The 17,462-nt window shown below is 43.0% G+C and overlaps 1 protein-coding gene across 1 annotated transcript in view; it reads right to left on the bottom strand.

Moving 5' to 3' along the window:
- LOC118369857 (disks large homolog 5-like) overlaps positions 1–11,727 on the bottom strand; it is a 92,018-nt gene extending 80,291 nt beyond the window's left edge. Inside the window, exon 1 of the mRNA XM_035754599.2 lies at positions 10,960–11,727. Coding sequence (XP_035610492.1) covers positions 10,960–11,260 — 301 coding nt within the window. The 5' untranslated portion in view covers positions 11,261–11,727. The remainder of the gene's footprint in view (positions 1–10,959) is intronic.
- Between the last annotated feature and the right edge of the window lie 5,735 nt (positions 11,728–17,462).

A 17,462-nucleotide genomic window follows, 5' to 3' on the forward strand; every position in this document is an offset into this window, starting at 1 on the left:
GCTCAATTCACAGTTGTTTCAGAGTCCCGCAATAAGAGCTACGACAATGTTCTCTGGGTGTCACCGAGTAGACTGATACCCGATGTCATTGATCCACAATCCATAGGGAAGGCTGTTCAGTGAAATAACGATGCCCCCAACGCAATTGTAAAGTATAATACATCCAGTGTGAGTTCAGGTTTTTGTCAAATTAACAAATCGTCTATTGTTGATTTTATATAACATTCCAACCTCATTTAGCATGATCTATTCAATTATGGCATAATTCTACTATTTTTATTCATTTGCATCACTGTCAAAGACCACTGTTGTGGCTAATCTTTATTGTGGCTAGCTTCACATAGATGGGGCCAACCACCATTAATCAAATAAGAACCGTCTAATATATTAGGGTTATTTTAGATTATGACACCTGCTATCGAGTTAACTAGCAAACTATTGCTACTGGAACAGATGTATTTTTGCTGTGTTTATGGTGAAAAACATTGTTTGCATCCATGAGCTAGCTAGCTTTTATTTATGACCAGCACTGACAAATTTACCAGCATCATAGCATACGTTGATGAATCGTTGTGACATATGAAATACGAGTGAGTGTAATCAATGTGTAATAACTAGGTAAAAAAATGTATAAACGTGTTAAATTATTATGTGACGTGCAGTCATATTCAGGTCCAGATTGGTCAACAAGCTTATTTGACACGCAAAGACCCAAAAGGCGTTCCATAGTATAAGAAACCCTGATTGAGAATGAAACGACTGAAAATTAACAACGAAACAGAACAGGAAGTAAGTGAAAGAAATTGGTTTTGATGATGTTTTACTGGTAATGGGGACATACGTAAATTCCAACAAAATAACTTTTTAGTCACTGTGGTTTGTGTGTGTGTGTAACCTTTATTTAACTTGGCAAGTCAGTTTACAATGACGGCCTACACCAGCCAAACCTGGACAACTCTGGGACAATTGTGCGTCGCCCTATTCACGGCCGGATGTAATACAGCCTGGATTCCAACCAGGGACTGTAGTGACGCCTCTTGCACAGAGATGCAGTGACTTAGAACGCTGTGTCCATGTGTGTGTGTTAACTATTAAACTGTACTAGAATGCTTAAAAGGCAGCTAAAATGTTAAATATGGGTTATCAGTATCGTTTTTTGGGGCAAAGAAAATATCGGAATTGGCCAAAAATGTCATATCGGTACTTCACTAACTGTGATAACTTCACTGAGATTTAAACTATGTGGGGGGGAATTGTTTATGCATTTTTCTTACCGTTAAGGACCCCAACTTCACACCCCTAGTTGTAACCCGTTATGCTGGAGTGGATACACCACGGCAGTACAATAGACAATAATAAAATGCCCAGTGACATGTAGTATAACATAAGGACTATGAAATTACATCATATCCAGCAGACAGGCTGGGTGTACGATGGATGGATTGATGGCCTAATCTAGAGACATGCTGTGAGAGAAAGAGGGAGAAAGAGAGCGATTGTAGCTTGGCGCTACAGTAGTCAGATCCCAGGAGAGAGATAAGAGCACTGGGTTGGGAGTAGTGAGTAGCAGTGATAAAGTTTCAGGACATAAACCATGGGGACACAATGAGTTATGTGCTTCTGGGAGTTGGACACTGGTCGACAGGCAGACAGACCCACTGGTCCTGTCCTAGTCCGCACGCACGCACACACACGCACACACACACACGCACACGCACACACGCACGCACACGCACACGCACACGCACGCACGCACACACACACACACACACACACACACACACACACACACACACACACACACCAGCAAGCTGCTAATTGGGAACTTTGGGCCTGCTACACTTCAAAACAGATGCAAAGTCTGAGGAAGAGACTAAAAATTGAGAGATAAAAGGCATAGAAAGAGAGAAACAGGGAGGGTGGGTGAGATAGCTAGAGGACTTAGAGAAAAAAGAAGACAGAAAGAGAGGCCTTCTCTTAACGACTGCCTCTCAGCTCACCACAAATCAGTAGAGCGTAAAAACAGAGGTGTTTTCAGAGTACACTGCACACACCTGAGCAGAGTTGAGGTGTAGCCCAGTTGCCCAGAGGCAATGGTCCATCTTCAATACACAGAGAGAGCTCCTATCAGGGAGCAGTGCATAACTCATTCCTCTTTGTGTCTGTTTAAATCAATGTCTGTCAGTCAGTCAGGAGAGAAAGGCCTATACAGGTAGAACTACTCTATAGGTGAAACACCAAAGCACTGCCGGGGACTGGGAGAAGTATCTCCACAAAGCACTGCCAGGGACTGGGAGAAGTCTCTCCACAAAGCACTGCAGGGGACTGGGAGAAGTCTCTCCACAAAGCACTGCAGGGGACTGGGAGAAGTCTCTCCACAAAGCACTGCAGGGGACTGGGAGAAGTCTCTCCACAAAGCACTGCAGGGGACTGGGAGAAGTCTCTCCACAAAGCACTGCAGGTCTCTCCACAAAGGACTGGGAGTCTCTCCAAGTCTCTCCACAAAGCACTGCAGGGGACTGGGAGAAGTCTCTCCACAAAGCACTGCACTGGGGAAGTCTCTCCACAAAGCACTGGGAGAAGTCTCTCCACAAAGCACTGCCAGGGACTGGGAGAAGTCTCTCCACAAAGCACTGCAGGGGACTGGGAGAAGTCTCTCCACAAAGCACTGCAGGGGACTGGGAGAAGTCTCTCCACAAAGCACTGCAGGGGACTGGGAGAAGTCTCTCCACAAAGCACTGCAGGGGACTGGGAGAAGTCTCTCCACAAAGCACTGCAGGGGACTGGGAGAAGTCTCTCCACAAAGCACTGCAGGGGACTGGGAGAAGTCTCTCCACAAAGCACTGCAGGGGACTGGGAGAAGTCTCTCCACAAAGCACTGCCGGGGACTGGGAGAAGTCTCTCCACAAAGCACTGCCGGGGACTGGGAGAAGTCTCTCCACAAAGCACTGCCGGGGACTGGGAGAAGTCTCTCCACAAAGCACTGCCAGGGACTGGGAGAAGTCTCTCCACAAAGCACTGCAGGGGACTGGGAGAAGTCTCTCCACAAAGCACTGCAGGGGACTGGGAGAAGTCTCTCCACAAAGCACTGCAGGGGACTGGGAGAAGTCTCTCCACAAAGCACTGCAGGGGACTGGGAGAAGTCTCTCCACAAAGCACTGCAGGGGACTGGGAGAAGTCTCTCCACAAAGCACTGCAGGGGACTGGGAGAAGTCTCTCCACAAAGCACTGCAGGGGACTGGGAGAAGTCTCTCCACAAAGCACTGCAGGGGACTGGGAGAAGTCTCTCCACAAAGCACTGCAGGGGACTGGGAGAAGTCTCTCCACAAAGCACTGCAGGGGACTGGGAGAAGTCTCTCCACAAAGCACTGCAGGGGACTGGGAGAAGTCTCTCCACAAAGCACTGCAGGGGACTGGGAGAAGTCTCTCCACAAAGCACTGCAGGGGACTGGGAGAAGTCTCTCCACAAAGCACTGCAGGGGACTGGGAGAAGTCTCTCCACAAAGCACTGCAGGGGACTGGGAGAAGTCTCCACAAAGCACTGCAGGGGACTGGGAGAAGTCTCTCCACAAAGCACTGCAGGGGACTGGGAGAAGTCTCTCCACAAAGCACTGCAGGGGACTGGGAGAAGTCTCTCCACAAAGCACTGCAGGGGACTGGGAGAAGTCTCTCCACAAAGCACTGCAGGGGACAGGGAGAAGTCTCTCCACAAAGCACTGCAGGGGACTGGGAGAAGTCTCTCCACAAAGCACTGCAGGGGACTGGGAGAAGTCTCTCCACAAAGCACTGCCGGGGACTGGGAGAAGTCTCTCCACAAAGCACTGCCGGGGACTGGGAGAAGTCTCTCCACAAAGCACTGCAGGGGACTAGAAGGCATGAAATTGGTTTTGATTAGCCCTATTGCACCAAATGTGTGCGAATGAAATCAGCTTGAAATACTATAGCATAGTTTATTATACAAGGCAAAGATACCGGTGGTCTACTTAGCCTATATATTCTCTAATTGACAAAATACAATTGTCATATTGGCAGTTTTGACAGATTTATTTAAAACCCCCATTGAAAGAATTCCCATAATAAACTAAATGTGGCATTAGGGCCCCGCATTTTGCACAAAGTGACATGCCTGGATTTGAACCTTTATTAAAGCTTTTCATAATCTGAGAACCCATTAGTGTAACGGTGCATTAAATGAAGGTACATTTCTCTCGGTTTCCCACAGCAGCCATATTGGGAGGGTTGGAGAAGGGAAAACCAAAACGCTGCTCTTCCTCCACTGCCTTCACGGTCTACGTGCTTGCAAGTGTGTGTGTGCCTTGAAGTCAAAGGGGTGTGTCTTGTGTGTGTTTGTACAGTGGTGTGATGCATGCACTGTGTGTGTGTCTCAGTGAAAGGAGGAGAGAGTCTGCCAGTGAGGAAATGAGAATATGAGAGGATGGCTTGAGAGCAGGTTGCTATCACACACGAGCTAAGTATCCTCTCTACGCTCCCTTTCTTTCTCTGCCTGAAGCAACTAGGAGACTCGTCTCCGTTCTCTCACCAGCCAGCCTGGTTAAACGCAGGAATCGAGTCAGCCTGAATCGCTGCACTTAATGAAAAGAATTCAAAAATACCTCTCAACTACAGCTCACCCTGTGTGTGTGTGCGTGTGTGTGTGTGCTGAGGCAGCAGCAGCCGGGAGGGAGCAGGAGTTAATACAGAGGGCAGTAGAGGCATGATAATACACGTCACACAGAGACACCTTACAACAGGCAGTTAAGAGTAGAGCTAGTGCTCTGGTCAATAACCACCATGGACCCACTCGGACTGCGTACAACATGCAACCATATCCTCTATGTAGTGCACTACTTCTGACTAGGGCCCATATTAGTGCACTACTTCTGACTAGGGCCCATAGGGATTTGGCCAAAAGTAGTGCACTAAATAAGGGAAGAGGGTGCCTTGTGTGACGCAGTCGAAGTTCCATACGTACAGTCCAGCTACTGCTCATCTACAGCATTAAACAAAGGTGGCAATGTGCAAATTGCCAATGTTGCAAGTTTAACAGAGATGGTTCAGTGAGTGAAACACACCTGTGTGATGAGTTATAGTTACTCATTCCTTGTGTTATAATTATTTCCCCCCACCCCTCTGCATTGTTGGGAAGGGCCCATAAGTAAACATCCCTCTCCGCCTCGACCCCTCTCTCCACACAGCCACTGACTAAATGAACCATTCAAAAGTGCATTTTGATACCGGTGAACTGCAATACACTAAAAAGGGAGTATGCACTAAAGTATATGCATGCATATTAGGAACGTAACAATTCACAGACACATTGGTCCCCGATTCAAATGTTTAATGATACAACAGCATTGGTGTACGGACCCTAAACCGAGCCAAATGGAGCATGCATAGGTCTGGAAAACCCATTCAAACGTTAAGAATCACCCGTTCTTCCGAAAATACCTCTCCTTCAGTGTCAAACTAAGCATGGAACTGTGTTGTAAGTCATTGATCTACAAGAGATTTTGCATGCCTAACAACCCTAGGGAATATTAGTAGCCTTGGCAAAGTGTGCACTAGTTCGATGGTTCAGGTTCACCATCAGCAATAGTTTTGGTAGTCAAAACAGTAGACCTACAGTTGAAGTCGGAAGTTTACATACACTTAGGTTGGAGTCATTAAAACTTATTTTTCAACAACTCAACAAATGTCTTGTTCACAAACTATAGTTTTGGCAAGTCAGTTAGGACATCTACATCTCATTTACATACATACAAGCCATGACATCATTTTCTGGAATTTTCCAAGCTGTTTCACATAATTTGTGTCAATTGGAGGTGTACCTGTGGATGTATTTCAAGGCCTACTTTCAAACTCAGTGCCTCTTTGCTTGACATCAAGGGAAAATCAAAATCCAAAGTTTTGGCAAAATGGCTTAACGACAACAACAAAGTCAAGGTATTGGAGTGGCCATCACAAAGCCCTAACCTCAATCCAATAGAAAATATGTGGGTAGAACTGAAAAAGCGTGTGCGAGCAAGGAGACCTACAAACCTGACTCAGTTACACCAGCTCTGTTAGGAGGAATGGGACAAAATTCACCCAACTTATTGTGGGAAGCTAGTGGAAGGCTACCCAAAACATTTGACCCAAGTTAAACAATTTAAAGGCAATGCTACCAAATACTAATTGAGTGTATGTGAACGTCTGACCCACTGGGAATGTGATGAAAGAAATAAAAGCTGAAATAAATTATTCTCTCTACTATTATTCTGACATTTCACATTCTTAAAATAAAGTGGTGATCCTAACTGACCTAAGACATTGCATTTTTACTAGGATTAAATGTCAGGAATTGTGAACAACTGAGTTTCAATGTATTTGGCTAAGGTGTATGTAAACTTCCGACTTCAACTGTATATGGTCCTTTTCAGATACACAGGGTAACGTCACTATGCCCATGTTTGAGCGCTGACCGATGCAAGGTAGGCAGCCTGTTCCTGATCTTGCACATTAAAACAGTAACCGCAAAACACCAGTCTCAACGTCAACAGTGAAGAGGCGACTCCGGGATGCTGGCCTTCTAGGCAGAGTTCCTCTGTCCAGTGTCTGTTCTTTCGCCCATCTTAATCATTTTTATTGGCCAGTCTGCGATATGGCTTTTTCTTTGCAACTCTGCCTAGAAGGCCAGCATCCCGGAGTCGCCTCTTCACTGTTGACGTTGAGACTGGTGTTTTGCAGGTATTATTTAATGAAGCTGCCAGTTGAGGACTTGTGAGGTGTCTTGTTTCTCAAACTAGACACTCTAATGTACTTGCCCTCTTGCTAAGTTGGTCACCGGGTCCTTCCACTCCTCTTTCTATTCTGGTTAGGGCCTGTTTGCGCCGTTCTGTGAAGGGAGTAGTACACAGCGTTGTACGAGATCTTCAGTTTCTTGGCAATTTCTCACATGGAATAGCCTTCATTTCTCAGAACAAGAATAGACTGACAAGTTTGAGAAGAAAGTTTTTTGTTTCTGGCCATTTTGAGCTTGTAATCGAACCTACAAATGCACCAGATACTCAGCTAGTCTAAAGGCGGCCAATTTTATTGCTTCTTTAAAATCAGGACAACAGTTTTCAGCTATGCAAACATAATTGCAAAAGGGTTTCTAATGATCAATTAGCTAATCCAAGTTTATAATTTTGAAAGGCTAACACAACGTGCCATTGGAACACAGGAGTGATGGTTGCTGATAATGGACCTCTGTACACCTATGTAGATATTCCATTAAAACAACTCTGCCGTTTCCAGCTACAATAGTAATTTACAACATTAACAATGTCTACACTGTATTTCTGATCAATTTGATGTTATTTTAATGGACAATTTTTTTGCTTTTCTTTCAATATCAAGGACATTTCTAAGTGTCCCCAAATGAACGGTAGTGTATCGAGATACGTATCCTCTAGAAAGGGAAAGACACACATCCCAAATCAAATGACATTTTATTTGTCACATGGTTAGCAGATGTTAATGCGAGTGTAGGGAAATGCTTGTGCTTCTAGTTCCGACAATGCAGTAATAACCAATGAGTAATCTAACAATTCCACAACTACTACCTTATAGACACAAGTGTAAAGGGATGAAGAATATGTACATAAAGATATATGAATGAGTGATGGTACAGAACGGCATAGGCAAGATACAGTAGATGGTATCGAGTACAGTATATACATATGAGCTGAGTAATGTAGGGTATATAAACATAAAGTGGCATAGTTTAAAGTGGCTAGTGATACATGTATTACATAAAGATGGCAAGATGCAGTAGATGATATAGAGTACAGTATATACATTTGAGATGAGTAATGTAGGGTATGTAACAGTCTGTAACAGTTTACAGTCTGATGGCCTTGAGATAGAAGCTGTTTTTCAGTCTCTCGGTCCCTGCTTTGATGCACCTGTAGTGACCTCGCCTTCTGGAAGATAGCGGGGTGAACAGGCAGTGGCTCGGGTGGTTGTTGTCCTTGATGATCTTTATGGCCTTCCTGTGACATCGGGTGGTGTAGGTGTCCTGGAGAACAGGTAGTTTGCCCCCGGTGATGCGTTGTGCAGACCTCACTACCCTCTGGAGAGCCTTACGGTTGTGGGCGGAGCAGTTGCCGTACCAGGCGGTGATACAGCCCGAGACAATGCTCTCGATTGTGCATCTGTAGACGTTTGTGAGTGCTTTTGGTGACAAGCCAAATTTCTTCAGCCCCCTGAGGTTGAAAAGGCGCTGCTGCGCCTTCTTCACGACGCGGTCTGTGTGGATGGACCATTTCAGTTTTTCTGTGATGTGTACGCCGAGGAACTTAAAACTTACTACCCTCTCCACTACTGTCCCATCGATGTGGATAGGGGGGTGCTCCCTCTGCTGTTTCCTGAAGTCCACAATCATCTCCTTTGTTTTGTTGATGTTGAGTGTGAGGTTATTTTCCTGACAACACACTCTGAGGGCCCTTGCAAATATACAATGTGCATTCATCAAGAGTCAACTGTAGTCCACCTTCAAACTGTCTGGGAACGGTTGGTTTCAGCCTCCATTAGAGAAAGTGCATACAGGCTGAATGAATGACTGTCATTCAGATTGAACATTTTAAAAATGGTCTAGTACAGGGTTCACCAATATATTTTTTGAAAACAGACTACGACTGAATGTAACTGGGGACCACTGGTCTAGTAGGACAATAACTGGGTGTATAGTACTGGCTATATGCAATCTACTGTACAATGGAAAATAGAGAATACGACTGACACCATGTTATGGTTTTATAAGCATAGTTATAGGCATGCACATCATGCTAGGGTCCATATGAAAGGGCACGTCAGCCACAAGAGCATATCCATGGAAACAAGTCAGGCTGTGAGCGTATAATATAAAAGACAGGAAGCACTTGTATTTAAAAGTAAATGCAAATTACATTATATTAATATATTGATGACAACTTGGGAAATTACGTGCACATTTAGCCCTACACAGAATAGGCTACTGCATTTCATTTCCCTTAATAAACCTAAAGTAAAAGGACACTTGAATTACACTGAACAAAAATATAAATGCAACATGTAAACTGTTGGTCCTATGTTTCATGAGCTGAAAAGACCCCAGAAAGGTTCCATACTCACAAAAAGCTTATTTCTCTATTTTGTGCACAAATGTGTTTACGTCCCTGTTAGTGAGCATTCTCCTTTGCCAAGATAATCCTGACAGGTATGGCATATCAAGAAGCTGATTAAACAGCATGGTCATACACAGGTTAACCTTGTGCTGTGGACAATAAAAGGCCACTAAATTTTACAGTTTTGTCACAACAGAATGCCACAGATTTCTCAAGTTGAGGGAGCGTGCAATTGGCATGCTGACTGCAGGAATTTCCACCAGAGCTGTTGCAAGAACATTGTATGTTCATTGCTTTACCATAAGCCGCGACCCAACATACATTTTAAGAATTTGGCAGGATGTCCCACAGACCTCACAACCGCAGACCACATCTATGGTGTTGTGTGGGCAACCGGTTAGCTGATGTCAACGTTGTGAACAGAGTTCCCCATGTTGGCGATGGAGTTATGGTATAGGCAGGCATAAGCTACAGACAACGAACACAAACGTATTTTACCCAGGGCAATTTGAATGCACAGAGATACCGTAACGAGGAACTCAGGCCCATTGTCGTGCCATTCATCTACTTCCATCACCTCATGTTTCAGCATGATAATGCACTGCCCCAAAATGTCCCAGTTCGTCCATGGCCTGCATTGTCACCAGACATGTCACCCATTGAGCATGTTTAGGATGCTCTGGATTGAAGTGTATGACATGTTACAGTTCCGGCCAAAATCCATGAAGAAGTCAATTCATTAGGCCCTAATCCTCATAACAGAGCAGTGGGACAACATTCCACAGGTCACAATCAACAGCCTGATCAACTCTATGTGAAGAAGATATGTCACACTGCATGAGGAAAAACAGTGGTCACACCAGATAATGATACTGGTTCTGATCCATGCCTCTACTTTTTTTTAAAGGTATCTGTGACCTACAGATGCATATCTGTATTCCCAGTCATGTGAAATCCATAGATTCGGGCAAAATGAATTTACTTCCTCATATGAGCTGTAACTCTCTTTGTTCAGTATAGTTTGATGGGGGGGGAAGCATACCTACAGTGATACAGCCCCATCTGTATCCTATACATTGTAGAATATGCCCACTTTGAAGGCGGCTATGATATGTGCATTGCAACTGTAATGAAGATATGTTGTTACCTATATATGGGTGGTCCCTGAAGTGTTATTCTGGAATACATATTTCATGCTCCTCATTCAAAAGGAGGAATGGCAAGTGTGTTCATTTAGCATCTACTGCCTAGCCAAACAGTAGCAGAGTCCACATGGACTATAATAAATAGCGATAAGAGTTTGGTTATAGAGCCTGTGGCCTCTATGTCTCTGCTGGTGATCATTTGCTTATTTGAAGGTAAAATGTTGCTGTGTAATGAACAATGTGATGATGAAACAGAACCAAACTTTGGTAACAACCTAAAATGTTAACAAAGTTCCATTCTTTTCAGCATCACATTTTACATTCCACAGCAATATTTCTCCTTCAAAAAAAATCCATCCTGAAAGAAACCACAAGGGCCACACAAGGACCTGGAGTTCTGGTATTATAGCTTTGAATATGGCTTTGAATGCTGCACATCAACACCCCTAATGTCAACATGAGAATGACATAGCTAGTCATAGGATCGTGTGGCTAGGGTTGGAAGGAAACAGTTTTATCTTATGTAGAATAGCTTTTAGAAGTATTGCACAGCAGACCACCCGGTAAGTGCACTATGAGACTTGGGTATAGGTAGTAGCACTTCAATATCTCTAATGTTGTGTCGAGGAATGTAGCAAGAAAGCATCATACGTTTTGATGTGCAAAAGTGTTGCATGGTATCTTACCAGACGAATGGTCAACGGGTCCACCGCCGTTAGTAAAGAGTGCAGAATACAGCTCAGGGTACGTCTTCTCCAAGGCCACACACAGTTCGAGGAAATGGTCGCTTTCCTTGTTCACAAGCATCTTCAAAAGCTGGTCCACTTTCTCCGCGCTGGAAGAGCAGTTTTGGTCCAGTTCGAAGCGGTCGAGCTGGCTTAGAGTACCGGAGAGTATCAGCAACTCTATCAGCCGGTCTGCGTCAGTTATTGAGTCCAGCAAGTTTTGGTGGCATTGGTCTAACAACTCTTTGTGCTTTGGCTCCATTGCCGTTCGCTTTAGTTCGGTAGCTAACTAGCTAACGTTAGCAGACTGGTTAGCTAACGTATCCTTGGCTTTATTTCTCCAAAATGACCCCCCTCCTGCCCGATAAGCGAACAAGGAACTAACTTCCTAATTGTCACTTGTATGAATTCAGCAGAACAGCCATGACATAGAATGGCATGGGACCGCAATTTTTTATAACAAATAGGAAAAGGCACACGAAGCCATATTTGTTGCCTACTGTTGACTGCACTAAACAGCCATACATTTTCCCAGGTTACTTACGTTTGGCAACTTCATCCAGTTTTGCGTATTCCGACAAAAACCCTGCTCTAACACATGAGCTTTTTCCAAAGAGTCATTTATTTCATGCACTAAACCAACTCAAGTGCTAGGAAAACTACCGTAACTCTCTCGCCGTTCCCCAGCTATACTGTATCCTGCGCAATGTCTGGGCTGTTCAGCAGCTGCTGCCTGCTGTCAATCAAATTCCCATACAATGCCATGTAAAGTAAAACGGGGCGGGCCTTACCCCAAGACACACCTGATTTTTCAATGGGCGTACGTTCTGAAAACCAAGGCGGAAAAGATGAGAATGGGTTAAAAAAAATGCATAAAAATGTTGCTGTGATACATATATTGTAGCATAAATAAATTGTAGAAGAGGCAGTAATGACAACCAACTTAGCAAACATTGTTGTAGCCAATGAAAATATTTTTGGTATCCAACATATATCAATTTTGGTGAGATGAAGAGGAGATTTTCACTGTACTTGTGCACGTGACATTACAACTTAAAATTGAAACTGAAGAGATGTTTTATAATGTTTATATGAATATAAATTACCATGTTTAGATTAATTAAAATCGTTGAATATATTAATTCATATGGTTTTGTTGTGAAAAAAAATATGGTTAATTACATAGCAATATACACAGCGCACAAAACATTAGGAACACCTGCTCTTTCCATGACATAGACGAACCAGGTGAATCCAGGTGAAAGCTATGATCACTTATTGATGTCACCTGTTACATACACTTCAATCGGTGTAGATGAAGGGAAGGAGACAGGTTAAAAATATATTTTTAAGTCTTGAGACATATGGATTGTGGATGTGTGCCATTCAGAGGGTGAATGGGCAAGACAAAATATTTAAGTGCCTTTGAACTGGGTATGGTAGTAGGTGCCAGGCGCACCGGTTTGAGTGTGTCAAGAATTGCAACGCTGCTGGGTTTTTCATGCTCAACAGTTTCACGTGCATATCAAGAATGGTCCACCACCCAAAGGACATCCAGCCAACTTGACACAACTGTGGGAAGCATTGGAGTCAACATGGGCCAGTATCCGTGTGGAATGTTTTTGACACCTTGTAGAGTCCATGCACCAACAAATTGAGGCTGTTCTGAGGGCAAAAGGGGTGCAATCAATATTAGGAAGGTGTTTCTAATGTTTTGTCAACATATGTATACATGTGATACTGAATGAACCATTCTTACCAGTGTGCCAACTGTACTGAGACATTTCTCAGTCTCTGACACATTGTTGTGCAGCCAAAATTAATTGAAGGGAGGCAGCAACCAAGAAGATGAATAATGCCATCACTTACACAGAGAGGCTGCTGCCTTCATACAGACTTGAAATCATTGGCCACTAATGGATCACTCGTCACTTTATTAATATTGCCACTTTAATAATGATGTTAACATGTCTAGCATTACTCATCCCATATGTACAGTCCCTTGCGAAAGTATTCGTCCCCCTTGAACTTTGCGACCTTTTGCCACATTTCAGGCTTCAAACATAAAGATATAAAACTGTATTTTTTTGTGAAGAATCAACAACAAGTGGGACACAATCATGAAGTGGAACGACATTTATTGGATATTTCAAACTTTTTTAACAAATCAAAAACTGAAAAATTGGCAGTGCAAAATTATTCAGCCCCCTTAAGTTAATACTTTGTAGCGTCACCTTTTGCTGCGATTACAGCTGTAAGTCGCTTGGGGTATGTCTCTATCAGTTTTGCACATCGAGAGACTGAAATGTTTTCCCATTCCTCCTTGCAAAACAGCTCGAGCTCAGTGAGGTTGGATGGAGAGCATTTGTGAACAGCAGTTTTCAGTTCTTTCCACAGATTCTCGATTGGATTCAGGTCTGGACTTTGACTTGGCCATTCTAATACCTGGATATGTTTATTTTTTAACCATTCCATTGTAGATTTTGCTTTATGTTTTGGATTATTGTCTTGTTGGAAGACAAATCTCCGTCCCAGTCTCAGGTCTTTTGCAGACTCCATCAGGTTTTCTTCCAGAATGGTCCTGTATTTGGCTCCATCCATCTTCCCATCAATTTTAACCATCTTCCCTGTCCCTGCTGAAGAAAAGCAGGCCCAAACCATGATGCTGCCACCACCATGTTTGACAGTGGGGGTGGTGTGTTCAGGGTGATGAGCTGTGTTGCTTTTACGCCAAACATAACATTTTGCATTGTTGCCAAAAAGTTCAATTTTGGTTTCATCTGACCAGAGCACCTTCTTCCACATGTTTGGTGTGTCTCCCAGGTGGCTTGTGGCAAACTTTAAACAACACTTTTTATGGATATCTTTAAGAAATGGCTTTCTTCTTGGCACTCTTCCATAAAGGCCAGATTTGTGCAATATACGACTGATTGTTGTCCTATGGACAGAGTCTCCCACCTCAGCTGTAGATCTCTGCAGTTCATCCAGAGTGATCATGGGCCTCTTGACTGCATCTCTGATCAGTCTTCTCCTTGTATGAGCTGAAAGTTTAGAGGGACGGCCAGGTCTTGGTAGATTTGCAGTGGTCTGATACTCCTTCCATTTCAATATTATCACTTGCACAGTGCTCCTTGGGATGTTTTTTGGGAAATCTTTTTGTATCCAAATCCGGCTTTAAACTTCTTCACAACAGTATCTCGGACCTGCCTGGTGTGTTCCTTGTTCTTCGTGATGCTCTCTGCGCTTTTAACGGACCTCTGAAACTATCACAGTGCAGGTGCATTTATACGGAGACTTGATTACACACAGATGGATTGTATTTATCATCATTAGTCATTTAGGTCGACATTGGATCATTCAGAGATCCTCACTGAACTTCTGGAGAGAGTTTGCTGCACTGAACGTAAAGGGGCTGAATAATTTTGCACGGCCAATTTTTCAGTTTTTGATTTGTTAAAAAAGTTTGAAATATCCAATAAATGTCGTTCCACTTCATGATTGTGTCCCACTTGTTGTTGATTCTTCACAAAAAAATACAGTTTTATATCTTTATGTTTGAAGCCTGAAATGTGGCAAAAGGTCACAAAGTTCAAGGGGGCCGAATACTTTCGCAAGGCACTGTATCAACGAATTGGCGAGGGCACTAGAATAGTCTGCAGCACCCGGTCTCACCCTACTAGAATCTGAAGTCAAATGTCTACTGTTTGCTGATGATCTGGTGCTTCTGTCACCAACCAAGGAGGGCCTACAGTATCACCTAGATCTTCTGCTCAGATTCTGTCAGACCTGGGCCCTGACAATACATCTCAGAAAGACAAATAAAAGACATGGTGTTCCAAAAAAGGACTACAAATTTAATCGAGACACCGTTGCCCTCGAGCACACAAAACACTTTATAACACTACCAGTCAAAGGTTTTGACACACCTACTCATTCAAGGGTTTTTCTTTATTTGTACTATTTTCTACATTGTAGAATAATAGGGAAGACATCAAAACTATGAAATAACACATATGGAATCATGTAATAACCAAAAAAGTTTTAAACAAATCAAACTATATTTTATACTTGAGATTCTTCAAAGTAGCCACCCTTTGCCTTGATGACAGCTTTGCAAACTCTCAGGCTCTCAGGCTCAACCAGCTTCCCGAAGTAGTCACCTGGAATGCATTTCAGGTGACTATTTATATATTTGTGTATTGTTTATAGTAATTTATTCTTTATTTAATAAAAAATACTTTTGCCATCTCTTGACTGGTGTGTTGACTGGTGACGACTCAATTTGTTCTCTTTTAGCTCGGTATTGCCTCTACTTGACAACAGCTCAGAGTGGAGATGTTTCATTTATTTACAGGGGGGGAGAGGTTCCCCCTACTGGTCCTCATGCTTCAATACAATTTCAACGTACTAATCACTACGGCTGCGTTTAGATGGGCAGCCCAATTCTGATATTCTTTCCACTAATTGGTCTTTTGACCAATCATATCAGATCTTTCACATCAGAGGTTTTTCAGAGCTGATCTGATTGGTCAAAAGACCAATTAGTGGAAAGAATATCAGAATTGAGCTGCCTGTCTAAAAGAACTATGGAGGCAATTCAGCCTGTCCAGAAACAACCCTTAGTCCCTACACTTGTGGAAATCTGAGAGGATTTGATAGCATTATGATAATAACTCCACCTTGTCCTCCGATTGGTTATGTGGGATTTTCACAATATTGCTTACACCTCCAATCCTTTCAGAACTACACAACTCACTCAATGCATTGCTTTAGCCTAATCATAAGGCAATCAGAAAACACTTCACTTAGTGTGGCTTTCCGGCAGACTAGACGGTATGTTGCATATTGCTGCCTTTCACAGTTTGGAAAGTGCACAGAACATTTGTTCACAAAAAAAAAAGGGAAATAGGAAATAGGGGAAAAAGGAAATTGCACTGCTGTCTATACACACTGAGTGTACAAAACATTAAGAACACCTTCCTAATATGGCGCTGCACCACCCCCTTTGCCCTCAGAACAGCCTCAACACATCAGGGCATGGACTCCATAAGGTACTTATGCTGGCCCATGTTGACTCCAATGCTTCCCAAGGTTTTTTCTAGTTGGCTGGATGTCCTTTGGGTTGTGGACCATTCTTGATACTCACGTGAAACTGTTGAGTGTGAAAAACCCAGCAGTGGTGCAGTCCTTGACACACTCTAACCGGTGTGCCTGGCACCTACTACCATACCTCGTTCAAAGGCACATAAATATTTTGTCTTGCCCATTCACCCTCTGAATAGCACAAATACACAATCCATGTTTCAATTGTCTCAAGGTGTAAAAATCCTTCTTTAGCCTGTCTCCTTCCATTCATCTACACTGATTGAAGTGCATTTAACCCACCTATGACCAGTTTTATCAACAATTGATAGGGCTTCTCAGTTGTGTGTACTCTGTGGCAGTGGGGAGCAGTGCGCATTGTTCTTCAAACAGTCGCGCATGATGAAGAGGCAGCAGAGTTCCTCAACGTAGGTAGCGGGCGTATAAAGCCCGACCAGCAAAAACAGCTTTAAACCGGTTTGTTCTCCGGCAAATAAACTGTATAAAACGGATACTATGCGCGTAGAGCTTCTGGCACCCGGGTCTGCTCACATCTCAGATATAGGCTTGCGGTAGCTCGGCATCTGCCTGTTAATAAACAAAAATATATATTTAGATTCTATACAAATAGTTGTTATAGGGAGACCATCCTTCATGGCAACTCCCTGTAGGCGAACGCGCACTTATCCTGCAGTTGCCTGTTGTTGTGCATGTGGCTGTTGTTGATGTTAAGGTCAGTCGCATGTTTTTCCTCTTGTTAATAAAATAAGTGACATCAATAAAGATTCATAGATTTTACCTGGATTCATCTGGTCAGTCTATCATGGAAAAGTTTTGTAAACTCAGTGTATATGCAGACGGTGTAATTACAATGTAGTTACACATGTAGCCTTTTTTATCAACAATTAATCCTGCCGGGGTCAATTTTTTGTTAGGGCTCCCGAGTGGCGCAGCGGTCTAAGGCACTGCATCTAAACGCAAGAAGCGTGTTTTCTTAACTTACTAGCCTAGTTAAATAAAGTTTTAATAAAAATGTTATAAATAAAAATACAACCAGTGGACACAATCTGGGAAATGTTCTGAACTTCAAGACATTACTGCCCTCTAAGGGCTAGAATGAAAATAACATATATGACAGGTTGAGATATTGTTGGATATTGTATCTTGTAAACATTATTCTAATCAAAAATACACCCAATTAACATTGATCACTTTTTCTTTACTATTGGCCTCATGACTATCTGAACTCCAGTCCCAGTGTCTTCTGTATTGGAACAGGGTTTATAGACCAGTGTGAAGAAAAGGGTCAAAGAGAAATTTAAATTAGTTTTACTTCATATTTATCATCTCCAGCATCACCCCAACATATGTGAAAACAGCAC

Source organism: Oncorhynchus keta, chromosome 36 (assembly GCF_023373465.1).
Source record: "Oncorhynchus keta strain PuntledgeMale-10-30-2019 chromosome 36, Oket_V2, whole genome shotgun sequence".
NCBI lineage: Eukaryota > Metazoa > Chordata > Actinopteri > Salmoniformes > Salmonidae > Oncorhynchus > Oncorhynchus keta.